The sequence below is a fragment of the Podarcis raffonei genome, chromosome 3 (assembly GCF_027172205.1).
Source record: "Podarcis raffonei isolate rPodRaf1 chromosome 3, rPodRaf1.pri, whole genome shotgun sequence".
Classification (NCBI taxonomy): Eukaryota; Metazoa; Chordata; class Lepidosauria; order Squamata; family Lacertidae; genus Podarcis; species Podarcis raffonei.
The window spans coordinates 76,330,078-76,357,541 of record NC_070604.1 but is presented as its reverse complement, the minus strand read 5'-3'; the positions used below and the strand labels follow the sequence as shown (position 1 = coordinate 76,357,541).

At 39.5% G+C, this 27,464-nt stretch overlaps 2 protein-coding genes across 4 annotated transcripts in view; one reads left to right on the top strand and one right to left on the bottom strand.

Annotated features, from left to right (window-relative positions):
- The window catches only part of TTC13 (tetratricopeptide repeat domain 13), a 35,940-nt gene extending 21,265 nt beyond the window's left edge, over window positions 1–14,675 (bottom strand). For 2 of the 3 annotated variants that reach the window (XM_053382476.1, XM_053382477.1), the window contains exons 1-9: window positions 14,319–14,675; window positions 13,035–13,129; window positions 12,476–12,551; window positions 11,433–11,503; window positions 9,972–10,037; window positions 8,452–8,544; window positions 7,461–7,577; window positions 6,550–6,660; window positions 5,667–5,749 (exon numbers count right to left, since the gene is read on the bottom strand). In XM_053382476.1, coding sequence (XP_053238451.1) covers window positions 5,667–5,749; window positions 6,550–6,660; window positions 7,461–7,577; window positions 8,452–8,544; window positions 9,972–10,037; window positions 11,433–11,503; window positions 12,476–12,551; window positions 13,035–13,129; window positions 14,319–14,568 — 962 coding nt within the window. In that variant the 5' untranslated portion in view covers window positions 14,569–14,675. Of the gene's footprint in view, window positions 1–5,666; window positions 5,750–6,549; window positions 6,661–7,460; window positions 7,578–8,451; window positions 8,545–9,971; window positions 10,038–10,987; window positions 11,096–11,432; window positions 11,504–12,475; window positions 12,552–13,034; window positions 13,130–14,318 lie in introns of those variants that run through there. The other variant, XM_053382478.1, reaches the window with a different exon arrangement.
- Window positions 14,676–14,753: 78 nt separating this feature from the next.
- ARV1 (ARV1 homolog, fatty acid homeostasis modulator) lies at window positions 14,754–27,464 on the top strand. The gene is made up of 5 exons (XM_053382490.1): window positions 14,754–14,950; window positions 22,932–23,051; window positions 23,691–23,844; window positions 25,202–25,426; window positions 26,652–27,464. The coding sequence occupies exons 1-5, from the start codon at window positions 14,852–14,854 to the stop codon at window positions 26,756–26,758; spliced, it is 705 nt and encodes a 234-aa protein (XP_053238465.1). The 5' UTR covers window positions 14,754–14,851; the 3' UTR covers window positions 26,759–27,464.

The window sequence follows — 27,464 nt, the reverse complement described above, 5'->3', positions numbered from 1 at the left end:
CTTGATTGTAACAACAACAATTGAATTTCTAGCTGCTGAGCCACTGGAAAATTCCTATTCCAAACAATCTTCAAAGTACGTGACTGACCTTGACTTGGCATGAGAGTGTTATGGCAGATGGTAAAGGGAAAGTAGAGCTACAGGAAAAAAGCCTAAGATCTGGTAGACAATACAAAATTGATATTCCACAACAAAGAAGGGCCTCTACATCTGGAGGCATAGGAGCAGCTGCTGCCCCACAAACAAAAGCAAGAACTATGTCATCTGAAGACGCTTTGGCTAAGGCACTTGGAAAAATTAATGAATCTTTGGAACATTTAACAAAACAGGGGGCAGAGACAAGTAAACAAGTGGCTGAAACTAACAAGCAAATTGCAGAAACTAACAAGAAAGTAGCTGAGATTTCAGCAAAAATTGACTTAAATACTACAAGCATAAATGAACTTGGAAAGAAGGTGAATTCCAACACAGAGACCATTGAAAAACTACTAGAGGAATCGTCTACAACTCGGAAAAATTGCAGAGGAGGCCAAGGAAATTGCGACTGTTGTACAGGAAAAAATCCCACCGGTCGTTAAAAAACTGGAGGACCATGAATTGGCACTGTCCATGATTGATTTGCAAAGGAAAGAGAGAAATTTAAGAATCAGAGCAATACCAGAAATTGAAAAGGATAATTTGGCGGACTTTCTTACAAAAGAATTTTCTGACTTCTGGCAACAGGACCTTGAGAAGGAAGAAATTAAGATAGTGAGTGCATTTAGACTTGGTACAAGACAAAGAAGAAACAAGGCAAGAGATTGCCTGATAACTTTAAGATCAAAAGAAGAAAGAGACAAAATTTTGAACTTGCACTATCAAAAAGCATTGCAAATTGAGGATTCTTATGTGGAGATCTTTAAAGATATTCCGAAGTACATTTTGGATGCAAGAACCTACTACAGAGATCTGGTTGTTTTATTGAAAAGAAACAGTATACTCTTCAGGTGGGAATTCCCTCAAGGCCTATCTTTCAAATATAAAGGAAGGAAAATAAGAATAAGGACAGTGAGCGACAAGGATAAATTTTTGAGTGATCACGAAGAGGACCTTCAGAAAGAGGCCGAATCTGGACAAGAACCAATCTCATCAAGAGAAGGAATACTGGATATAGCAAACCTATCATTTGGACTGAAACCACCGACTGAAGAAGAACTACTTGGAGCAGTCGGAGGAAAAAGTAAATAATCCCATCATGGCTCTGCGACTTCTAAGCTGGAATTGTAATGGTCTGAACATACCCCGAAAAAGAAAAAGTGTTTTTCATATATTAAAGAAAGAACAATTGGACTTGATTTGTCTACAAGAGACACATGTCATGAGGTCACACAGGAAAATACTTATTAATAAAAGATTGGGTCAAGAATTTATTTCATCAGACAGAGTTAAAAAAAGAGGGGTGGTGATATATGCAAAGGAAAGACTGTCGCCGAAATTTATTTTTAAAGATGACCAAGGAAGATTTTTGGCAATTGAAATTCAAGCCCAAGGAGAGAAATTTTTGATTGTAGGGATCTACGCACCAAATGAGGGGAAATCAGAATTTTTTAAGAAGTTGCATGAGACATTGTTGGACTATTTGGACTATAACTTAATCTTGATGGGTGACATGAATGGAGTAGTTTCTACAAATATGGATAAAGCACAAAGACAGGCAGTTACCAAAGATGGAAGACTACCAAAAACTTTTTTCGAAATGACCGACAACATGGACTTGGTCGATATCTGGAGAATAAAAAACCCTCTTGAGAGAGAGGGAACCTTCTTTTCTGAAGCCAAAATGACATGGACAAGAATTGACCAAATTTGGGTCACTAGAGGAATGGCTCCAAAGATTAAAAAAGTGGAAATCTGCACAAAAACTTGCTCCGACCATAATGCTGTAAAGATGGAGATGAAGCAAGTAACAGCTGGCTCCTTTAGATGGAGGATGAATGACACCTTATTTAGAGATGAAGAAGTTTACAAAAAGGCCCAAAAAACTTTGAGAGACTATTTTGAAATAAATATGAAGACTGATGTTGAAAAAAGAGTAATCTGGGATGCAAGCAAAGCCGTTATGCGAGGGTTCTTGATACAACAAAATGCCATAAAGAAGAGAAGCCAAAATGAGAAGAAAGACAGGATCCTAGAGAAGATAAAAGAAGGGGAAAGGAAACTAAGATTAAAACCAAAATCGCAAGAGATTCTGAGAGAAATAAAGTTATATCAAATACAATATATGGAACTGATGAATCAAGAAATAGAATGGAAAATTAAACAAATGAGACAAAAGACTTTTGAATCAGCTGATAAATGTGGTAAATTGCTGGCCTGGCAAATGAAGAAAAGACAAAAATTGAATACAGTGACAAATTTAGAAGTGGAAGGAAAGAACATTTGCAACCCAATTGAGATTAGAAATTGCTTCCAGAGATATTTTAAACAACTATATTCACAAGGGCCGCAGAAAGAACTGGACATAGAACAATTCCTTGAGAAAAATGGATTAAAAAAAAATCTCTCAAGAAAGTAAAATAGTTTTGAATCAGAAAATAACTGAACAGGAAATAGATGGTGCCATTCAAAATATGCAATTGGGCAAATCTCCAGGACCAGATGGGCTGACTTCCAGATATTATAGATCTTTGAAAGAGTGGTTATTACAACCTTTGAAGGAAGTCTGCAATGAAATTTTGGAGGGGGAAAAGGCACCAGAAACGTGGAAAGAGGCTTTTATTACACTTATACCGAAGACAGAGACTGGAAAGACTCAACTTAAGAACTACCGCCCTATTTCTTTATTAAATGTGGATTACAAAATTTTTGCTGATATTTTGGCTAAGAGACTGAAAAAAGTTTTGATGGAGGAGATTCATGGAGACCAAGCAGGCTTTCTTCCAAGAAGACATTTGTCAGACAATGTAAGGAATATAATTGATATTTTGGAAAAACTAGAAGTGAATATAAACACTAAAGCAGTTTTGATTTTTGTGGACGCGGAGAAAGCCTTTGACAATATCTCTTGGTGCTTTATGAGAAAGAATCTCCGGGGGATGGGGGTAGGTCAAGGGTTTGAAAATGGTATAGGTGCAATTTATTCCGAACAAAAAGCAAAGTTAATTGTTAACAATGTGGTTACGGAAGAATTTAAGATAGAAAAAGGGACACGTCAGGGGTGCCCAATCTCTCCATTACTTTTTATATCAGTCCTGGAGGTTTTGCTGAATACGATTAGAAAGGATCAGCTGGTTAAAGGGATACAGGTCGGAGCTAAACAATACAAATTGAGAGCTTTTGCAGATGATCTGGTACTTACTTTACAAGAGCCAGAATCTAGTACTAAAAGGGTTTTAGAATTAATTCAAGAGTTTGGTCAAGTAGCAGGATTTAAACTGAATAAGTCAAAAACTAAGGTATTAGAGAAAAATTTAACAGTTATTGAAAAAGAGAGGTTTCAGAAAGAGACAGGTTTGACTGTGGTTAAGAAAGTGAAATATTTGGGCATTAATATGACAGCTAAAAATGTGAACTTATTTAAAGATAATTATGAGAAATGTTGGGCTGAAGTGAAAAAAGATTTAGAAATTTGGTCAAATTTGAAGCTTTCCTTGATGGGTCGAATTGCGGCTATAAAGATGAATGTATTGCCTAGAATGTTGTTTTTATTCCAAACATTACAAATTGTGGACAAGATGGACTGTTTCAAGAGGTGGCAGAAGGATATTTCTAAATTTGTCTGGCAGGGCAAGAAGCCCAGAATAAAATTTAAGATTTTAACTGATGTAAAGGAAAGAGGGGGATTTGCCCTGCCAGACTTTAAACTATACTATGAATCGGCAGCTTTCTGCTGGTTGAAGGACTGGCTGCTTCTTGAGAACACTGACATTTTGGATTTAGAAGGTTTCAATAATATTTTCGGATGGCATGCATATTTGTGGTATGACAAGGTCAAAGCTCATAAAGCCTTTAAAAACCATATTGTCAGGAAAGCATTATATAATGTCTGGGTTAGATATAAAGATTTGCTGGAAAATAAAACTCCTAGGTGGCTTTCGCCAATGGAGGCAAAGGCTGTGAAAAAGCTCAACATGGAGTCTAGATGGCCGAAGTACTGGGAAATTATGGAACAAGAAGGGGACAAATTGAAATTGCAGAGCTTTGAAAAATTAAAAGGTAGAGTGCGAGACTGGCTTCATTATTATCAAATAATGGAGGTTTATAAGTTGGACAGGAAAATTGGCTTTCAGGTGGAAAAATCAAAATTGGAAACAGAACTGTTAGAACCCAATACTAAAAATTTGTCAAAAATGTATAACTTGCTGTTGAAATGGAATACGCAGGATGAAACAGTGAAGTCAGCTATGATTAAGTGGGCACAAGACATTGGCCATAACATTATGTTTGCTGACTGGGAAAGGTTGTGGACCACCGGTATGAAATTTACGGCATGTAATGCCTTAAGAGAGAATATTATGAAAATGATTTATAGGTGGTACATGACCCCAGTCAAGCTTGCAAAAATTTACCACTTGTCTGACAATAAATGTTGGAAATGTAAGGAAAATGAAGGTACATTCTTTCACCTTTGGTGGACGTGCCCGAAGATTAAGGCGTTCTGGGAAATGATATATAATGAACTGAAAAAGGTATTTAAATATACCTTCCTGAAGAAACCAGAGGCCTTTCTCTTGGGTATTGTCGGCCAACTGGTGTCAAAGAAGGATAGAACTTTCTTTATGTATGCTACAACAGCAGCAAGAATACTCATCGCGAAGTATTGGAAGACACAAGACCTACCCACCTTGGAAGAATGGCAGATGAAGGTGATTGATTACATGGGACTGGCAGAGATGACTGGCAGAATCCGAGACCAGGGGAGAGAGACAGCGGAGGAAGATTGGAAGAAATTTAAGGACTATCTTAAGAAACATTGTAAAATTATTGAATGTTAGTATGATGCTGGTTTAGTACTTATGTGGTTTTCAGCTGTAATGGATAAGTAAAAAGAAACGAAAGTTAAAAAATTAATTGAAACTTAGGGAAAGGATTTGCTGAATTAACAAATTGGAAATTGGAATACAGAAAGGGGAGGTATGAGGAAGTCGGGGAAGTAAGTTATAAGAAAATAAGAGATAGAAAGTATACTTGTTTTATTTTTGTGTTTTTCGATTTTATCTTCGTCTGTTTGTATTTTTGTATTTTTGTATTTTTTGTTTTGTTATGTTTTTTATACAATTTTTGAAATTTGAATAAAAAGCTTTAAAAAAAAAAATGAAGGCAGTTTCCATAGGAACGCATTGATTGATTTTCAATGCATTCCTATGGGAAACCGTGCTTCGCAAGACAAAAAACTCGCAAGAAGAAAAAACTCGTGGAACGAATTAATTTCGTCTTGCGAGGTACCACTGTATATATTATTTAAGGCAAAGGAAGTCTTTTTACTCCAAAGTAATCTTAAAATAACTTGCCCCCCTCATTAAATTATTGGAATTACGTTTCAGTCTCATATTATATCACTAAAGTGATATCTGAACATTTTAACAAACCAGCATAACACAGTCTGAATGAAAACCTCCCTTCTATATGTTCCTTAAACAATTCACATTTGAGGGTCAAAGAGTGAAATGTAAAGGCATTTTGCTTACCGATAGGCCTGCCCCAGACTTTTATATGCATCAATAAAATCTGCTTTTTGCTTAAGGGCTTCTTTGAATGATTCAATAGCTTCCTGGGTAAAACACAACCATTTACTCTTGTTAATTAAAATATTGTGCTATTAAGATTAAGATTCCTATTGGGATATTTGAATAATTATGGAAATACTTTGTGGGAGATCTGTACAGGTAAACACAAGGCAATAAATTGGACAATATATTTATAACTGCATGTGCAAAAATGTCCTCAGAGACTGAAATATGAAATGTCCAAAAAGCTTAGTCTCAGGATCACACAACCAATCTACTAATATACATTTCTGTTATCACAAATTTGCCTAAGGTCTATCAACCAAATGATAAACTCAACAAATAACTAACATCAGGGACAGGAGTGGGGGACTAAACAACTTTAAAATCTCTCTAGATTGTTCTATATTTATTTATCAGATATTTTAAGCGCCAATCCAAACACTCAAATAGATGTAATGCCAACTGATAAATTAGATACATGTAATTATTTGATACAATTATGTTACTGTGAAGTCTCTTAGATACAAATTAAGGTAGTTACTGCTGAAACATTTGAATCTGACATGTCAAAAGTGTTCCATTCTCATTAAACTACTCTGTTACAACTAACAGCTGTGAAAAGCTGTGTAAAGGCCCCTGTCTGGACCTTTGGAAAGACACCTGGAGTAGATAAGGCTAAACACTCTGGATTGGAACAATCATAAAGCAGACTTTGTTAATTGCTAATGGTAACATACCTCCAGCTAAAGGGCAGTATATAAATTCAATAATAAACAAACAAACAAGCATATGCATTCATCACACATATAGTAGAAATTGCACAGTTATTCAAAATAATTACCTTTAGAAGTCCTCTATGAAAAAATGTTAAACCTTTGTAAAGCATAGCTATAGGCTGGTTTTTGTTTAGTTCAAGGGAGTTCTGAAAGTCTTCATGGGCACTTGAATAGTCCTGTGACAGAAAAACAACTTCCATCAGACAGAAAACTGCTAGATCTAACACAAAGGCAACACAAACAATGTTGTAGTTACAGGATACCAAGCCTTCCATATCACAAAATTATTAACTCTTAAAATGAAAAGAACAGTTTATGGTGGTCTTGGGCTACAATCCTAGACCTATTACTTGGGAGTTTCACTGAATTCAGTAGGTTGCAAAAGAAATATGTTCCCTCTATTTTTATAATGGTTCCAGGGGAAAAGCAACCTAAATTATGGTAACTGAAGAAACTGGAGTGATAATAAGTCAAGAAAAGTCCCCAGAAATAATCTGCTGCCAAAATCTCTACAGATATCAGCTGTTCCTTCTACTTTTTGAAATAATACTTTTGTAACTAAGTTGGTGCTCTAAAAGAATGATTTTTTTAAAAAAAATTGTGTTCTGCCTTGAACTCTTTAAAGAAGTAGTAGTGTATACGTGCCTTAAATAAACAAATTATATGCTTTTAAAAAATCATCACGAAAATTGCTTTTGTACACCCTTCCTGCAAAAATAGGTGCTGAACAAAAATATGTATCAGCAGTTTCTCTCAGTCTAAAATACTTGAATCTGTTTCCTCAGACAGATTCTGTAAGGCTATCTTGTTGCAAGAGATCGGGCAAGAGAATAGGAGATCTCCCCCTGCCTCCCAAACTCAGTTCTCTTTAAAGGAGATAGAATAGCTTGTAGCTTATAATACATTGCAAATATGACCCTTGAGACTAAGCACCTATCCCAGCTCATTCTCTGCAGGTGCTCAACTGAAAACTAACCTCAGATATGAAGTAAAGAGTACCTCTGTGTCGGTAAAGTCGTGCGGAGGGTTTTAGCTGAATAGCTTTAGTGAGGTCAGCCAGCGCTTCACTCATTTGACCCAGAGGAGACAGTATCTGTAAAACCAAGATAATACTTTGAGCAAGATTGTACAAATAATCCTTCATTTTCAAAATGATTTTAGGTTGCAATAGGTAATAACTATGCACAAAAAATTAATTTTGCGTTGAGTAATTAAACAAGTGCATTATTTACATAAAAAAGTTGTACATTAAAATTGATTGGAGCACATGCATATATTACATTACATCTATTTAACTTTAAAAAGCAGACTAAGACCTATTAATTTTGTCAGGTATTAAGGGGCTGAAGGAGAAAAAGTGGGTTTGGGTTTTACTGAAATGACGTATTTCTTCCTACTAAAATTTTTCTAAGCCCATCTGTATAGCTTATAAGAAAATTGTTGCATTTATTATTACAAGCATCCTTCTATACATTAACAAAGAAAATGAAGAGTTAATGACATTCACGGACCCTCTGAAGGCTGACAGCTACAAACACTAGTGTAATTATGCTTTTCAATAGAAATAAAATACCGGTCAACAATAGAAAGTGTCCTTTCATACTGCATCACGGTGTGGTACGCTGGTTTGACATCATCTGATAGGAAGCGCCTACAGAGCGTGGTGAATACAGCACAAGATATTATGGGCTGTCCCGTGAATCCGCTGGATGAAATAGCGGAAGAACGTTGCCTCAGGAGAGTGAGTAGCTTTGGTATTTTTATTCTATTTTATTTTTGTCTTAATGTATTGATAGCTGTATATTGATTAACATCAAATCTTAATTCATATATTATTAGGAATATGACCAAGAACTTTCAACAATAAACATATAGAAACATACAGAAAATAACTGGATAAACAAAATAACAATAAGGTATAGATAAGGTATAGACATCAGAAAATCTTTTAAAAGTGGAAGAAATACCTCTGCTCGCTGCTCAAACACTTCAGCTTGATCTGGGACCAGACTAATGACTCTGCTCAGCTCAAACAAAGCTAGCTCTGCATTTTTTATATCCTTAAAAATGGGGGGGAAATATGTAAGTAACAATGTATGCTTAGTCATAGGGAGGTTATGGTGACAATTTTTAAATGGTACAACACTCAGTGAATCAAAATTATTGGTTTCATCATGGAATATTTTTATGTGTGCTAAGAGTCACATACATGCAACATCAGAACAAACAAGGCTAAGTTTTCCAGTTACTATGGGACCATCATGAATCTGCTATTGCCAGGGCTGGCCTGCCCATGAAGCACCATGAGGCAACTGCCTCAGATGGTAGAAGGGAAATAAAAATCTTTATATTTTATCATTCTTGTAGTTGCAAAAATAATATGTATCCTAAAAAGCAATCGGAAGTGAAGGGACTGTACAAATAACTTCTGGGTTTGGAATAAGTACATTCCTCTTGAGCAAAAATCATTGGCTAGAGCAGGGGTTGTCAGCCTGGTCCCTACCGCCCACTAGTGGGCGTTACAGGATTCTAGGTGGGCAGTAGGGGGTTCTACGGCACAAGCTGAATCCTCCTTCCATCGAGCACTGGTGGGTGGTAAGGAAATTTTAACATCAAGAAAGATGCATTAGTGGGCGGTAGGTATAAAAAGGTTGACTACCCTGGGCTAGAGTGCCATGACCACTGCTGGGGGAACTGCTTCCCTGGAAGTGGAGAGTATGGAGTCATGGAGTTGAATAGAAGGAAATGTCAGACAACTGATGTTGTCCATTAAAAATGTGCAGAGAGTGACAGCAGTGTCTGATCCCAACAATCCTGAAGGAAAAGAGAATCCTTCACACGGCTGTCTAGAACCAACCAATACCAACCCCCGCCTCATTATTGCAAATCTTCTGTCTTAGGCAAAGATGCAATTCTAACCGCTTACTGTAAGAAACAAATAGAGGCCCCAGGTTCAGGAGCAGTCTATCTCTGAGTACCAGGTGAGGTGACATTTTTTTTGCTCACCTCAAGCACCAAAATGCCTTAGGCCAGCCCTGGTGAATGCATATATTGTTAGGATATTTCCGTTCCACCTTAAAAGGGAGCAGGCTGTGAGTCACAGAGTCTGCGTATTTCCTGTTGCACAGGATGTTTCTGTTGTGTCTTTTTGCTTTCGTTTCTCTCTTGTTGCCTGAGCATACCGAAGCAGGCAGTCATGTTTTTCTTTGTTCTGATCAACGCTGAATAAACTTGGAAAAATGCTCTCCTGCTGTGCATCTTTCGCTGTGTGAATTCTGCTGATAGAGTGTGCACCAGCCTAAGAATGTGGAATACTATTTCTGAGGCTTCGTGTCGCTAATTGCTGATACTGCCTGTCTACCAGAGGTCGATGGATCGTCCGGCAGCCGGCTTGGGGGCTGTGATGGACTTTGCCTCCCTGGCAGTATCCCAACATATATATTATGAAATTCATTATCATGTGCGGCTTTAAAAATGTTATACTCACATGCAGCCCTTTCTTTCCATATGCTATCCCTCGTCCATAAATTGCACTAACAAGCTCTGGTTGCTCCTATTTGAAGCAGAATAAAATAATCTTTAGAAGGTTCCACTTGTCCTAATAGTGAGTGCTACATTCCATCATACATAACCAAAGCCAAAATTCATTCATTTCATCCACATTCATTTGCATTTCTAAGGAGTTACTTTGGGCTTATGCATACAATTAAAGAGCAGCTTGGTGGGCAGTTTTACACAGAAGATGCTTAAAAGGGGAAACTACTATAGGAGTGGAGTGTGTGTGCTCCTTTAGTCTTTGCACTGTCTCTGTAAACTCCTTATTAACCTCTGCATTTTTATTACTTTAAAAACCATTGCTCATTTCAGACCTCTTCTTTGCTATACTGTAGTTACAAATCTCATTTCATATTCATATATTAAATAATACATTCTGGTACATGAATGCATAAAGTACAGCTACACAAAATTTCCATAATACAACAGGAGAAATGAAAAGTGTTCTGGTGATTAGGTCAGCAGAGCTGCTTTTCAAAGTCATATAGTTTGAGTCTGAAGGAATTGAACTTATATGTGATGTGCCAAGTTCTGCTGACATTTCCCACTGCCACCAAAATCAGCTTTAGGTGGCTGTGAATTTGAGTAGAAGAATAGTAGCACTATTGAACTCTTTCTCTGCCAGCCATTTCCCCCACTCAAAATCATACATGGACACACATGTCATATCTAGTTTGGGACTTGCAGCAGTTATAGACTAAGGAATTCAACACTGTCCTCCTACCAAAACCTTACAGCCTAAACCTTTACAATAGTGTAATCATATTGGGCTGTGATTCAGAGTAGACATGCCTGCTCAATTATAATTTGTGAAATTTTCCTATCAAGACCCCAAGAAGCTGCATGTCAAGTTAAGCTAAGTTGCCTCCCCATGTAACATTTCCATAACAGTCATATCCCTCTTCACATCAACCTATAGCCTTCTGTTTACATTTTTAACTCTGTTACCTTTAAGGAGTTCTGCGTCAGGCCCATTTCCCTTTTATAGATTCAAGTTTCCATTTCATCCATCCATCTTCAATTATGTTACAGTATATAGGCTAAGCCAGGGGTCAGCAAACTTTTTCAGCTGTCCCTCAGACCTTGTGGGGGGCCAGACTATATTTTGGAAAAAAATATGAACGAATTCCTATGCCCCACAAATAACCCAGAGATGCATTTTAAATAAAAGGACACATTCTACTCATGTAAAAACGCGCTGATTCCTGGACTGTCCGTGGGCCGGATTTAGAAGGCGATTGGGCCGGATCCAGCCCCCGGGCCTTAGTTTACCTACCCATAGGCTAAGCAGTTTCTGCCATCTGTCACTCTTCTCTAGGAAGGCAGGTATTCTACCTTGGGGAGTTCTATTATCTAAGTCTAAAACTACAATGTAATAGGAGTGAAAAATCACCTGGAGCATTGTGGAGAAGTGCCGCACAGCTTCATCATAAAGGCCACTGCCAATCAATACATAAGCGAAAGCTGTCAAAATAGTGTTACGGGTTAGTGTTATGAATTCCACATTTGCCATGCATATAAGAATTGCTGAATACCTGCCAAGGAGTTTAATTGAGGGGTATGATTTCTGAAAACAGAGTTTCGAAAAGAAGTTATTTCATAAGCTATCAAATACTACAACATAATAATCAGGAAATAGTTTCATTAAAGTATCAACATTTAAAATATTCAATGATTTTTTCCTGTAAAGAGTAGCCCAAGGCTTGAAACCACACTTTGCATCACTGTACACTTTTAGGTAATTTAAAATTTCCACTTGGCAGCAATAAGTAACAAAGAAAAACATTCCAATCCCACCCATGTAAATGGTCCCAGATTCAATCTCTGGCATCTATGGGGGTAACAGGCAATCTGGATAAAGCCATTGAAATATTCAATAAAGCTATTAACCTGGCTTCTCCACATAGGACTGAGAAAGACTGGAAAGTCACTCCATCTTAAAGACTGTGTCTAAAAGTCTTTAATGTGGTTTCCCAATAAACAAAATTCAGGTTAAGAGGGCAGAATGCAAAAATGAATTATTTTATAAGTGTCAATGGGCAGAATCCAATGTTACATAAGCAGCCTTCCAAACCTGTGACAGGAATTTCACCATCCTCCAAAATCTGTCCTCCAGCACACCAACCTTCTAGAGCAGATTTTTCAGGCATGTGGAGGGCTACCAGGAAGGCAGGGTGAAGAGGGATGAGGGGACCATGAAGTCCCACGGCATAAGTAATAGTCCGGTCCACTCACACACATACAGGACTGAATACAACTTAATGCTCTTCATCTTAATTTTATTCTGTGGACAGTCATGGTCAAGTATTTAAAAATGAATTAGGATTATTAGATCTCAGTACCACTATCTTCAAAACATTTTGCAGCACTCATAAGTGATATAATTCAACTATATATAGCCACTACTGATCACCAATCACACACAGAACCTCTTACCTAATTCTTCATTGGTATTGTCATCATCTGTGGCAAATGGAAATCTTTTTTGTTCTGCAAGTGACTTTGCTTGACTCTGCAAAACATTTACCAAATTAAACTAACACCGCCAAAATAAAATTGAGGGCATGAACAAACCAAAGTTAAATTAAGTCTTAATGACTTCCCTGCAACAGTGTCAAGCAAAGGCTTAGTTCTACCATGGAAATCATGTGACTTAAAAATGCTTAGCTAGATTGGGTCCAAAGTGCTTATCACATCAAAATTTAACACCAGATAAAGCAAGAACAGTTGGTTCTAATGGATCTGGAAAATAACATGTATTTTTTAAAACAAGTTAAAATATTTATAGTTTCAGTGATATTCATAGTTCAAATACTGTTAGCATCTTAACATCTGCAGTCTTCAAACAGTGTATGTAATCTAATAAATTTGATTTCCTTTCCTTTGGATTGATAAATACATTTCTTAAGTATTATGATCATTGTAATAGATATGTCACTTCAGCAAAAATTCATCAGCAGTCTCCTTGCTATACACAGTGAACAAATAAACATACCAAAAGTTTTTCAGTATTGAGGGAAAGCAGGGATTCACAAGAGGGAGACCTTTGTAGTTCACAGTCTGAGTCATGAAAGTTCAAAAAAGAAGAATCTAAAATGGAAACATTTTCACTGTTAATTGGTATGCTCAGCTTAAAACCGCTACAGAATTTGGACACTAAGAAAGGCAGTGCTAATTATACAACAGTTCACATGTTCAAATATTGCACCTTGTGTTATGGGATGCCATACAACTGCTAAACGTACCCTTTTTTCGTGTATAAGACTATTTTTTCAAGTTTAACACGGATAGTGCATATGGGGGTTTTCTTTATTTGGAGTCCCAAAAAATAGGGGGCGTGTTATACACGGGGAAATGCAGTAAATAAAGAACACTCACGCTGCATTCACTCTACATGTTTAGGTGTGCACCTAGATGAGGTAAAATGTGCAAAGAAACTTTACTTCCTTGCTCTTGAATGGAACGAAATCCAAGTACGTAGGTGCACTTTAATTTGCCCTTGCCTTCCCCTTCTGCTGCTGCTGCTTAACTGTATACTAGGTCCCCGCAATGAAACATCAGAAGGGGAAGGCAAGGGCAAATTAAAGTGCACCTTCGTACTTGGATTTCGCTCCATTGAAAGCGCCTCAGGGCTTCGGTTTATGACACTCTGCAGAGCGCGGCAAGCGAAGAGTCGAGTCAGGAAAAGCTTTCCGCTCCTCCGCCGCTACTCAAAAGAACTTGACAGGTGAATTTGCACGAGCCGGCTTGGCCCCTTGGAGAGGAGGCGGCGGCAGCAGAGGAACGGCAGCTCATCACTCAACACAGCCGCTTTCTAGCCAGCCGAGACTTGCCGCCTCTCCCTTAAGCAAGCGGAGCGGAGCACGCTTCGGAAAGAGAAGCGAAGGGCGCGCCCTGCCCTTCCTCCCCTCAGGCCCGGTCCACACATGCAGCGGAATGAAGTGTCAAGTCATAAGGAGGCGGAGAGCCGGGCTGTACCACTTCAAAACGCAGGCGCGGAATATGAAATTGCTGGGAGGTAGGGTGGTCCTCTAGGTATATAAGAGCCAAAGCAAAGCATGGAAGGGTCTAGCAGAGATCCCTCTGACTGCTGGGCTGAGAGAGCTTCTTATCTCCCCCCCACACCTGTGCCCTCAAATGGTACAGCCCACTCAGCCACCTCAGGATCCCGCTGCCTCAGGCAGGACCCGATGAGGAAGGAGGGCGGCGGCGTGGCTCCCCCTCCCCGCCAGAAAGCCGAGCAACCGCCGCTGGCTCTTTCCTCCCTCCCGCCACTCACCACAGTCGCCGGCTGCGGCCACCGCGTACTGCTCCCCTCCCCACTCAGCCGCCAGGAACTCCGGGCAGCCTCTGCTCCCTTGGCCCTGCTGACGGCGCGGCTCCTGCCTAAGAAGCGATAACGACGGGTACTGCTCCGTCAGGGCGAGCGCCGGCCGAGTCGCCGCCAGCAGCCACAGCAGCGTCGAGAGCAGCCCCGACGGCGCACTGACACTTGGCCAACGGCCCCGGAACGCAACGGCAGGTGCCATCTTCCCAGCGCGCCTGCGCACAGCAACTTAACTTTTTTGCGTTTCCCTCTTTTGCGCTGGGACCCGGCGAGGAACGGGTGGACCGGGTTGCTTTCTGGGAGTTGTAGTTTGTAGGGTCTCCGCGTAGCTTCGAGAGGCTCGTGAACTACGAAGACCAAGATGCTCTGCGGCTGCTCCTGTTTCCCCGCCTCTGCTCGCGGAACCCGGAAGTGAACGAGGCCGAGGAGAGGGGACGGCCGTTTCTGTGGCAACAGGATCTTGCTGCTCAGGGCTACCGAAGGAGATGGAAGAACCCGGAGCTTATAGGTGCATTGAGTGCAGTAGAAAGGCTCCTGAGCTGTACAAGGATTACCAGCGTGGCGTGCTGCGTATTTCTATCTGCGTGAGTCATGTTTTGAGAGAGAAGTATCGGGCCGAGCGAGGAGAAATAGAGGGGGGCTGACTGACCAAAAGGAATGTATCGGGGTGGTAGAGATACTTGCCCATGGAAGGGAGACGGGGGTGGGGTTAGTAATAGATTGCAACGTATGCGAATAGTTTTCCGAAATCTTCAGTAACTAGAATATGGATTGGCTGCACTTCAAATACAGTAATAACAACAACAATAACGTACTTGTACCCGCCTTTTATGGGTACGTATTAGGATTGCTAATTCTGCAAGTAGGAAAAGGCATGTGGGTTGTACTATGGCGGTCCACGTGGGGGGTTGCACATGGCTGTCCACGTGCGTGGAACTGAAGTGAGGTGTTTAGACTTTGCATAAGTGTGGCAGGGCAAGCCCTTAGATAGAGATGGGTGGAGGGAGTCTTTTAGTCTCACCAGCAAGCAGAGTTCATAGTGTGGTTTATGAAAGTCAGCCTTCCTTGTCTCTCACCTGGCAGTGGAATTCTCACCCCTTCAAGGCACAGGTGTTCTCAGGGTTGTTCAGCTTGCCATGTAAAAATGTATCTTATTCACCTAGACTTTTAGTAGAACTTGATCATTCAAATCCCAGTATAATTTGGATGGTTGCTGCTGTGTTTACATGACAGAGGGCCTTCTCGGTAGTGGCACCCACTCTGTGGAATACCATCCCATCAGATGTCAAGCAGATGAGTAATTACAGTGCTACCTCAGTTTAAGAACAGTCCTGTTTATGAATGATTCGGTTTACGAACTCCACAAAACCGGACGTAGTGTCCTGGTTTGTGAACTTCACCTCGGTCTAAGAACAGAATTCGAACGGTGGAAGGGCACTGGCGGCAGGAGGCCTCATTAGGGAAAGTGCACCTCGGTTTAAGAACGGTTTTGGTTTAAGAATGGACTTCCGGAACGGATTAAGTTCGTAAACCGAGGTACCACTGTATATATATATATATTTAGGAGACATCTGAAGGCAGCCCTGTATAGGGAAACATTTTAAGTTTTAATGTTTTACTATGTTTTTATATATGCTGAAGTGGCTGGGCCAACACAGTCAGATGGGCAGGGTACAAATAAATTGTTGTTTTTGTTGTTATACAATCTGCACACTCAGCTTTCACAAGTGTTCTAGCTGCTGCATTCTGTACCAGTTGTCATTTCTGAACAGTCATCAAGGCAGGGAACAACATACAGTGCATTATAGTAATCCAACATGTATGCAGTCAAGGCATGTATCAATGTGGCTACGTCAACTAGGCCACAAAGTCAGCTTCCTCCAGGTAGGGCCATAGTTGCTGAACCAGCCTAAACTGCTAAAAAAAGCACTCCTAGCAACCAGCACCACCAGCGCCTCAATAGATAGTACTGAGGCCAAAGTCAGATCTCAGCCTCCATCAAAATTAGCATGTTTCCTAAACCATAACATTCTATGTGGATGAAGCTTCATCTTGTTAGCTCTGATGCAGCCTACTATCAACCCAAGACACTTGTTTAGGGTTGAAACTGTCATATTAGGCGGTGGAGAAGAGTGGTAGTTCTGCTTCCCCTGATAGCCTATCAGCCCAAGCCTATGTATTGCATATAAATGTTGATAAGCATGAGGGAGAAGACAGAACTTGAGGCACTAGAAATTTCAGTGGCCAAAGAATAAAGCAAAGAAAGTCCCCTAGTACCACCTTCTGGGTCTGTCCTCCCGAGAAAGATTGTGCCTTTAAGTCCCATTTGGCTCTCCATCATCCTCCGTGGGCTTAAGTCATTTGAGGCAGATTTTGTCTCAGTTTGGCCTGGAATAGAACTAATAATTGGTGTCCTTGTTCAGATTTTGTAGATTTGGAACTGAATGGATTCCCCAAAGCCAAGGAATCTAGACTAGGTTTCTCAGACAGTGGTTCTACTACTGTCTCCTTAAGGAGTACAGGAAATACCCCCCCCCAAAAAAAAATCTCTTGAGGTATTGATGAGTTCTGATATCTGAAACCTCTAATTTCCTTTTTTTTAAAGGCATTTCTGATCCATATTTCTATCCTATTTTTTTGCCTTCCTTAATTTGTTTTTAAATAATTTGTATCTAGTTCTTCTTTGTGTTCTAGTTTTTACATTTTGGATTAAGAATACAAAAATCATTTTATCAGGAGTGCCCCATCCATTAGGTGAGAAGACTCTCTTTCACTTGTACTGTGGTTTGGTGAAGGAAAGGTACAACAAAAGCTATTCCACTGTCTCCTACTTTATTTGTACCTCTGTGCAAATGAAATAAATCAACACTGCATGTGGGGGCAGAGCAGAAAGCAACCAAAATCCTTCCTATTTCTTGCCTTATCCTGTTTTATGTTTTCATCTTACTGGTTTGTAAACTTTTGGGCAGTGGCTGTGTTTTTGGTTTTATTTTTTAAAATAAAAACACTGTATAAACGGTAAAGGATGATCCACTGGCCTTAAGCTAGATCCGCTGCTTTCCATTATGCCAGGAATTTGGTACCCACAGGCACACATGCACTCAGAGGCTTTCTCAGATGCCTGTTGTGCGTGTGTCCCTGCTGAAATAAGACTTGGAGGAAACATTGTATTGTAGCCAGTAATATAGATAGTAGTGTATATGGCACTAACAACAGTTTTTTCCAGTTTGCAGATATGTCTGTAGGCCTCCAAAAATTGGCAATTCCTTCATTATGATGACTTGAGGGTACAGCTCCACTGGCATTGTATTGCAGTTGCAATGGGTTGCATCCAATGACATTCTTTGTGCTTATGAATGGCTCTTTTGTACAGTGTAACGGGGAAAAGAAGCAGTTTTTGCCTATTCCACTTCCCTGCAACCTGCTGTGTGTGCCCCCAAAATTTATTCCATAAGCTTGAGGAGCCTTTCTGCTGATGGAAGGCTCAGATACAACTGGCCTCTCTCCCCCTTGTCCTTTTTGTATCTTCTAAAAACCATTCATTCATTCAACTAACTAACTAGGTGCTGTGGTCTAAACCACAGAGCCTAGGGCTTGCTGATCAGAAGGTCGGCGGTTCGAATCCCCACGACGGGGTGAGCTCCCGTTGCTCGTTCCCAGCTCCTGCCAACCTAGCAGTTCGAAAGCACGTCAAGTGCAAGTAGATACATAGGTACCACTCCAGCAGGAAGGTAAACAGTGTTTCTGTGCGCTGCTCTGGTTTGCCAGAAGCGGCTTAGTCATGCTGGCCACATGACCCAGAAGCGGTCTGTGGACAAACGCCGGCTACTCGGCCTATAGAGCAAGATGAGCACTGCAACCCTAGAGTCATCTGTGACTGGACCTAACGGTCAGTGGTCCCTTTACCTTTCACTAACTAACTAATTAACAAGATTCATATACCACTTGATTGTAATAAAACTTCAATGTGGTTTGCCTTGGTAATCAAATCACTGCCTGAACAACCTTTATTGTTCATGACTGCAGTTCAGAAAAAGAAATTGGGGTATTGGTTCATCTAGACATACTTGTTATGCAATTATTTGAGTGCAGTTCTTTATCAAAGACTGATAGAATACATCTCTGACAGGCTTACAGCATGAATTTTCCTTGTTGATTTTATACACAAAACGGGGACTCAAGTGTAATATATGTCTCCATAAATTGTAGAATGTACTTAATGCACTGTTATTTAGAGAATGCCCTATTGTGTGTTTAAAGGGGTGGGGGAGAGGGGGTACCTTCAACTTGTAAGGCTTATGAAAAATCATGTAACTTTGTGTATGTATTTAAGTAAGCTTTATGCCTGCGTATTCCGAAAACATCTGAATAAATTATTATTATTATTATTATTATTATTTATTAATCTCAGGGCAGTTCACATAGGATAAATTTTTGATAACCAAACAGCTAAACTTCAGTTATCAAAATATATTTGAATTTTTGCTTATTCAGTTCCAGATATTTAATATACAATGCAAATAAAGGATCTGAAGCTGAATAAGGATGAAAGACTTCTTCAGTTTTGTATCCTGTACCTGTTTTTAATCTGTTGTTCTTAGAACACACTTTCTGATTTCCTGTTTTGAAAAACCAGCACGACTTCATTTAATTATAGTTATAATCTGTTCCTTAATAGAGTTCATGCTATATTTAATTAAACATGTCCTTAGTCCATCTCTCTGACTTGTTTCAAGCTCATCAAGCGCCTGGCTAATTGGCTTTCTCTTTTTATTTTCTTTTAACTCTTTCCTGTTTCTACCTCCCAAAGGCTGAGTGTTGCAATTAATTTTTATCCAAGCATTCTTCATTATCTGTCTTGACTACAAACATTTTTAGAAATAAAATTTAATATAAACTGCAGCTCATTTTGTCTAGCAAAGCAAAGGATCTTCAGATTGTCTTGTCCCTTGCTGTGCTACTCATCTATGGACATCTTTCTAGTTACATTTGTGGGGCTTCAGGATGCCTATGTCTTGTGCTTTCCTTTCACTTACCTCTTGTACTTCTCATGGTATCTGATGCTGCCATTTAGCATTTTCTGCCTGTTACTTAAGAATTTTGTTGTGTTGCTTGACAGCAGCCAAGTTTCTAAGGTAGAGTTGACACTGGCTTTTTCTTCTGTAGAGCTTGAAGGCACATACCATGAACATAGAGACCCTCTTTATCAAAACTTTATAAAAAAAGAAAAGAAAAAAAGAAACCTGTGCAACTTGTGCACATTTTCTCTATGAACCTAGTTGTAGTTAAGAGCTGTCTAAACAAATATCTGCCTCTCAGGGTCTGAAAATATTGTCTTGATGAACTATTTGTGCAGAAAGTTAATAACAGAAATTAAAACTCCTTCCTTTATATATCCTTATATATTCCCTATCTGTACAGCACATTTAAAAATACAGTAGTATCATACCCCCTTAAACAGTAATAGCTTCCCCCAAAGAGTCCTGGGAACTGCAGTTTAAGTGTTCAGAGTGTTGTTGGGACATCCTATTCCCCTCACAGAGCTACAGTTCCCAGAGTTCCCAGGGAAGATGATTGGATTGTTTAAGCACTCTGGGAATTGTAGCTCTGTAAAAGCACGTCAAAGTGCAAGTAGATAAATAGGTAAACGGGAAGGTAAACGGCGCTGCTCTGGTTCGCCAGAAGCAGCTTAGTTATGCTGGCCACATGACCTGGAAGCTGTCTGCGGACAAACACCAGCTCCCTCGGCCTATAGAGCGAGATGAGCACCGCAACCCCAGAGTTGTTTGCGACTGGACCGAATGGTCAGGGGTATCTTTACCTTTTTAAGGAAAATGGGGGTTGCCTCTCCAAACACTTAACAAACTACAACTTCTAGGATTATTTGAGGAAAGGTATGACTACTTAAAGTGGTATAATAGAGCTGTAAATGTATGGTGCAAATAGGGTATCAGTTTATTTCTCTTGATCTTGCCTCTTACTCTGCTCTTTCTTGTATTTCCTCTGTCTTGTATTCCTGCTGTCCTGGCTGTTTCCTGTACATTCCTTTATTTCTGGATCTTCCTCACCCAAACATTCTAACACCCTGCTTTCCCTGTATTGTGACTTTCCCATCTCATCATCAATGTCAGTGCAGCTTATGGTCTAAAAACACCAAGCAATAATAGAATTTGAAATAGAATGTATTTAAGAATATTGTATGGCTAGGGTTATGATGGCATTTAAATATATTTATATATTTGTCATGATGACCATTATGAAGTGTTCTAAGTTCCAGTGTGTGGTGTGGAATAAAAAAGTAACAGGGAAACAAGCTCAGACAACATAAGAATGGGTTGCAAAATAGTAATAAAAATTGTACTTTTTATAGGAGGGGCTTTCCTCTCATATCCTTTCTTATTTGTCTACAGTGGGAAGGGAAATATTGGCAGAGGAGGCAGAAATATAGGTGCTGTCCTGGTCTGTTGGCATTCGCTGATTTTTTTGCATGGAGTGAGGTTTTGGCCTAGAACACGACCAACATTCCGATAGCAGAAAATTCCAGAATGTGCAAAATGATTAGTTAGCCATTGCTAACTAATCACTGAAGAATCTTCAGAGCACAAGTTTAAAACCACTTAAGCATCTCCCCAACAGTGATCCACCATTCTGAAAATGGGCAATAGTGTGGACACCAAGTTGAGGCTGATAAGCTCTTATTTGGATGGGGAAAAGAACCTAGATAGCTGAGGTCTTGCTCAGTGCATACCATAATATAAATATAAATTGCAAACTGGATGTCCTTGAGGCTTACAGCATGATGTAAAGCTCACTTTTTTATTAATAATAACTGGCAGCCAAGGTAGTTGATGAGAAATCTAGATAAAAGAAGCTGCACTGAAAGATGGCAATAAAACACATTTTAACTACTGTCACATCTTTTCAATGTCAAACTGTCCTTTGGCAGCATTTTATTATCATTTAACTACTAGAAAAATGTATTTTCCTCACATAAAAACTAAAATGGAGGTGCTATTTTATAGCCTTTGCTACATGTTATCTGTCTTCTGGACAAAAGCAATTCCTTCAGCAGAAAGAATATAAAATCCAGTATTTGCTTGCATAAAAGAAGTTGGCAGATTTTATAAATTTTGCATGAACATGAATGCTTTGATATGACTGATTGTTCTTGCTGTTGGCACATACTTTTCATTTTCAGGTAACAAGTGTCTCTTTCTATTTTGCTGGGTACAATTTCTTTAAAAAAAGAAAATTTTAGTGAGTAGCAATACCACAAGAGAGAAATTATTCCTATCAGTGTACATTGTGATATGCTCATGAGTTTATCCAACAATACAGCAGCCAACCATTATTTCTAGTGACTGGTGAGGCACCCTTGCTTCCTGATACAAGGAGGCAAATATAATGTTTCTGTATCATCATTGCCTGGCAAGGAGTTTTTAGAATGTTGGGCAGTATATACACATTTGGGGTTTGTAACTACCTTTCTCCTCCAGCACATGACACTAATAAAAAATTCCAGAACAAGAGCACTCTATTGCTATTGGGGGGGGGGGAGGATTACTGTCTGCTATGCTTTGTTGCTGGTGGTTTTTTGAAAATGTAGATACTCCAGTCATAGTGTATACATGGCAGTATAATCTGTCACTAGTTATAGTTTTCACTGCTAGCTACTTGGTGATGGTGTTTGTGGATCCCAGCCAATTTCACTGAAGAACACAGACTTTTGTTCTGGGAGGGAAAATAATTTGTTTCTACACATTCTCTCTCCATCGTCCATAATTTTATGAGCCTTTATCAGTCTGCCTTTATTAGTCTTTTCCAGCTCGGCAATACTTTTGAGATGATGGTATCAGGAACAGATTAACTGTAAGTGGACATACCACAGGCATATAATATTAATTTGGCATTTGCTATTTTATTTTTTAGTCCCTTTCTCATAATTATTAACATTAAGCTTGTCTTTAGTGCTGCTGCTACTGCTACAACACACCACCACCCCTTGGGCTATGACTACTGCAATTCTGGAATGCATCTGTGCCAAGCATTGAAGGACTGGATCATCATCATCATCAGTTTATGCCCCACCTTTTTCATTGACAGGGTCTTAAAGAAGCTTGCAGATATTTTTATGGTCCTTGCAGATCATCTTGTATACCACATGACTCTGTTTCGATCTAATAAGTAGTATAGAATTAAGCCTAAAATATCTGTCTTTCAACAGTGTATGATGAAATATTGAAATGTAAATTCCTGTTCACGTGGATAAAAATAGACAGCCTTGGTGGTAATATTTTATGAGCTTCTATGCATTTTTCTATGTATGGCAATTCACTGCAACTTGGTGTGCTGAGTCAAAAACATGCACCATAGCCAACACTATGGTTGGATGAATTGTGAAGGTATAAATATTTTGCTATCAAGGCAGCATTTTCAGATGAATGTTTTTTGTTGTATTAGACTGAAAATGAGGCTACATGGAATTATCAAGAGCTGTAATGGTATCTATATCACTGCAATATTACTGTGTGATGTTTTAACTTGTTCTTGCTCTGTTACTTTCAGAAATCCTGTCAGAAACCAGTGGACAAGTATATAGAATATGATCCTGTTATCATCTTAATTAATGCTATCTTATGCAAAGCACAGGCTTATAGACATATACTGTTCAATACGAAGATAAATGTAAGTTCCTGGGGGCTTTCCCTTCTTATCTTAATTTAGTGTAAGATATGCGGTTCTTGTTAGAAAGTTATGAGAGGCATAATGAAAATATTTGGTGTGAAACTGGTCTTTCCTTCTTCCTTTCCATGTAGTACTTATATTAACTTCAGCTTGCATCCTTTTCTGGAAGTTTTGTCTTGTCCTGTTCCCCACCACGGCAAAAAATAATTACAACTCATGAAAGTCACTCTAAAGCCCATATAACATATTAACTGAATGAATAATAATTGAGCTCCTTGGGCAGCACAGTGTGTAGCAGTGCTCTGGAAGATGTTCTGTTATTCAGAAGTCTGATTATGAGCCAAGTTACATTTAGTTATTCTTGCAGTCAGTGCATTTCCATATGTATGTTGCAAGTCCCTGGATGGGAAAGATGTGCACCATCACATCTCTGTGGAGGCAGCCCTCAGTTAGGCTCCTTCAGTCTTTCCTTTTTTCCATTCTACGTCTTCTAGTATGAGACAGCTGACTTCTATGATGACATAGGCATCTAACACCAATAAAACTTGCAAAAACACAACATAGTTTGTAATGGTAAACAATAGTGTTAAATGCCTGGTGTCCATGGGTCTCTGAAACTAATGCTATTTCATATTTCAGATTCATGGGAAGCTTTGCATATTCTGTTTGCTTTGTGAGGCTTATATCAGATGGTTGCAGTTACAGGATTCAAGCCAAAGCACTGAACCTGATGATTTAATTAGATATGCCAAGGAATGGGATTTTTATCGAATGTTTGGGATAGCATCTCTGGGTAAGATCCAGTATAATTTGTCATTGCTCCAAATATTATTTCTAGGTTCTTTTTATCTAAACATTTTAAACTGGTTTGAATGCATTGTAATTATTAGTGTACAGTGGATGTGTTGTATTGTTAGTTTCTTTTCCCATAATGTCTCACTTGACTTCACATAATCTGCTTGGAGGATGCTCAACAATCAAGAATTGACAGTATCCCACCAATCTGAATGGGTAGTTATGTATGAAAAAGTATTGCAGGGCACTTGTGAGTGCAAGTGTTTTACAGCAGAGAATGTTGGGGTTGGGTCTGGGAGACAGAGCCCAAATCCATTTTCAGCCCAAAGCCCCTTGATTAGCCTTGTGAAAATTACTTGTTTCTCCGACTCTTTTCAAATTGGAACAATAGCGACCTGCTTTGAGGAGGGCAGGTCTCAGGCTTCCAGTTCTACTGTTTTCCCACTAGAATCCCAGGAGCCACCATTTGAAGCCAGTTGCAAAATTGTGATGGGGAGCAGAACTAGGCGGTGGTTCAGTTAGTGGGCTGACCTGCACTGGGATGACTGGTGGTGTCTAACAGGGTTCAAGGCTGTGCCTTATGCTCTTTAATATCCACCTTAAAACTCAAAGGAGAGGTTCCCCGGAAGTTTGAAGTTGGTTGTCACTAGTGTGTGAATGGTATGCAGCTCTCTATCAGCTTAACATTTCACAGGGAGGGTGTGGAGGCTTTGAACCATTCCTTGAGGTTACTGATAAGCTACATACATACAAACAAGCTGAAACTCAGTTTGGACATGACAGAGGTGTTATGGGGCTGTGCTCCCTTTGAAAGATGAGGTTCATAGTTTGGGAGTGCTCATGGGCCCAGCTTTGCTCCTGGATATTCAATGACTGTGTGACCAGGAGTACTTTTGCTCAGCTTCAGCTGGTGTGTCAATTGTGCCTGTTTCTGGCCATTTCTGATTTTAGTCATGCCTAGCTCCCCATTTCTAAGCACAGTGCAAAGTGTTGGTTATCACATCTTAAACTTCCACAAAGCATGGTGCCTAGGGACTGCCTCCTTCCCCATGACTCTGCTCGTTCTCTGAAGTTGTTGGGGTTTCCCCCTCCCCTCCGCAACTGGCTTTATCTATGTGGGTTTTTTTGTTCATTTGTTTGTAAGTTGCTTTGAGTTGCCTTGGGCAAGGTAAAGTAACTAACAAATGTATACATACATCTTGCTACATCTAATCCAATCCAAAATGTACTCTTTTCCACAGAAAACTACTTTAAGGCACCTAGCAAATTTATGTAGTAAAATTTCTGGTATACCTTCTAATGACTAACTGTTTAATAAATGCCTTAATAAATATATATCTCTCTCTCTCATTCAGAACAAACTGCCTTTTTGATTGGCATCTTCACTGCTTTGTGGCTAGCAAGAGCTGTAGTCCTGACAACCAAGGCAGATTTCACCTTTCTTCTGAAAGCATTGCTGCTATCCAGCTATGGAAAACTTCTGTTGATTCCAGCTGTTATTTGGGAACATGACTATACTTATTTGTGCCTCTTGCTCATTAAAGTGTTCGTCTTGACCTCAAACTTGCAAGCAATTAGAGGTATTCCTAATTTTACTCTTTTAGTATAGTAAGTTGTAAAGCAAGTCAGGATTGATACACTTGTTCAGCCCAGACATAGAGGTGCCACCCCATCTTCATGGTTTTGACTGCATGAGGCAGGCATTCAGCATTAAGATTTAAAACATCAAAGAAGGAAACTTTATTCAGAGAGTGGAAACTAGAAAGAGAGATTGGAGTGCCTGACAGCAGACTTGAATAAATGTGAAATCTGTACAGTGTGCAAAAGATAGCAAAGACTGAAAGCTTAATCTTTGACTCTAGCAAAGCTGGCATTACAACAATAGTTGCACAATAATCCAAAGGAATAACAGTTTTTCATTTTGCCTTGAACCTGTGCTATTATGTTAGTTTGTTCGTATGCATTACATCCCATACTTGGGTAAACGAGTCTGTTTGCCCTTGTGTGTTCTAGCAAGTATAGAGGTGTTCTGTATCACTGATGCAGTATTTCAGGAAAAGTGGGTTCCTTCTCGATGATCTAGCTGGTGGCACAAGGACAGTGTTGCTTCTTCACCCCCCCCCCAAGTAATGCAGTTCTTTCATAAACATCTAATTGCCACAAAAAAGAACAAAACAGAGGCCGGCGCCAAACCACAGAGCATGGTAGGTAGAGTAGTACAGTGTCCTTTGGAAAGACACTCTTTCTACTGTGCTTTGTGGTCAGTCTGGACTGCCTCTTTCTCATTTTCCTGGTAGTAATGGTGAAGGCTGGATCACTGGGAAGGAACTAGGTTGCAAAGGATCTCACAGAAATGACTAGATTACTAGAAAGGAATGCTGGGCCAAAATTGTGCCATTTTTCCTTAGTGTGGTTGTGGTCCCTTGGAAGGCAAAAGTGAGGTGGCAGAGGGAGAGAGAGAGAGATTGGAAGGGGGGGATAGAGAGATAGTGTGAGGGAGGGAGGTTTGGGGGTGGTGATTGTATTAACAGATGGGGGGGTGATAAGTCCTGACCCCCACAGCACGCAGCTTTGAGAGATTAGCTCCCAAAGATGGAACAAAGGTTGCCCACTCCTGCTTAAATGATTAGTTTGCAACTGTGATAATGTTTAACACAACTTACCTGTTCCCAGTCCTGCATATTTTATTCACATAGCCATCACATATTAACTAGAAATGTGATTTTGTCCAGACTAATTCATTCATAACCACAGTTGGAAAACCACTAGCAATTGAACCCACCCCATTTTTCCTTTCTTTTGCAGTTACCTTGAATACAAGCCGAAAACTTTGTCTGGTGGCTATTGTGAGTGGATTAATTTTTGAAAATGCTATCATCAGCTTGTTCCAGAGGATAGGATGGAATGTTTGAAGCAATCTTGATTTAGTTTGTTTTAGGTGGAATTACTTGAAGATATAAAGGAAATGATGTTTTTTGAGTAATTTATTTTGCCACTGTTTACTACCTGTTTGTTATAAATGCAGTGGTAAAGAGACAATGAACATAAAGAAAATGTTCCATGCTGAAGAGGAGATAGTAATATGAAGAGTGCAATGATGCACTGATGGAATGTAGTTAGTTCTATAACGTACTTCAGTATTTTTATTTGTCAAAATGTATTGGACTGGTGGTACTGCTGTCCTAGATATTTATGGATCCAGTTTTGGTCCATTTTTCTACTACACTGTTTAGTGTTTTGTATTTTAAAAAAAGCCTGATTAGTAGTTTCATTATGGGGGGGAGCATATGTGGAAATGGAGACAAAATGATATCCTATGACACCTCGTCTGACCACCTTTTGAAAGCGGTTACATCAGAATGAACAGCAAACCAATGACATGGCATACTGATTGCAGTAAAGTTAAGGCTGAAATCCTCTACCTACCTACGAGTAAGCCCCATTAAATTTGGTGGGGCTAACTTCTGAGTAGACAGGTATAAGCCTGGAGCACTTGCTTCCTTTGCAAGGGCACTACTTTAATATTGCTGGCAGCTGCGCTACTTATTTGAGGGATAATCACATTTTAAATTTGATGTTGATACATACTCAAATAATAAAGATGCTTTGTGGGCTTCA

Bases quoted from the DNA above. Each gene is read 5' to 3' on its own strand.
- ARV1 (XM_053382490.1), top strand. From the start codon at position 14,852: ATGGAAGAACCCGGAGCTTATAGGTGCATTGAGTGCAGTAGAAAGGCT. The intron at 14,951-22,931 runs GTGAGTCATGTT...TGTTACTTTCAG, and splicing joins TGCTGCGTATTTCTATCTGC to AAATCCTGTCAGAAACCAGT. The intron at 23,845-25,201 runs GTAAGATCCAGT...TCTCTCATTCAG, and splicing joins GTTTGGGATAGCATCTCTGG to AACAAACTGCCTTTTTGATT.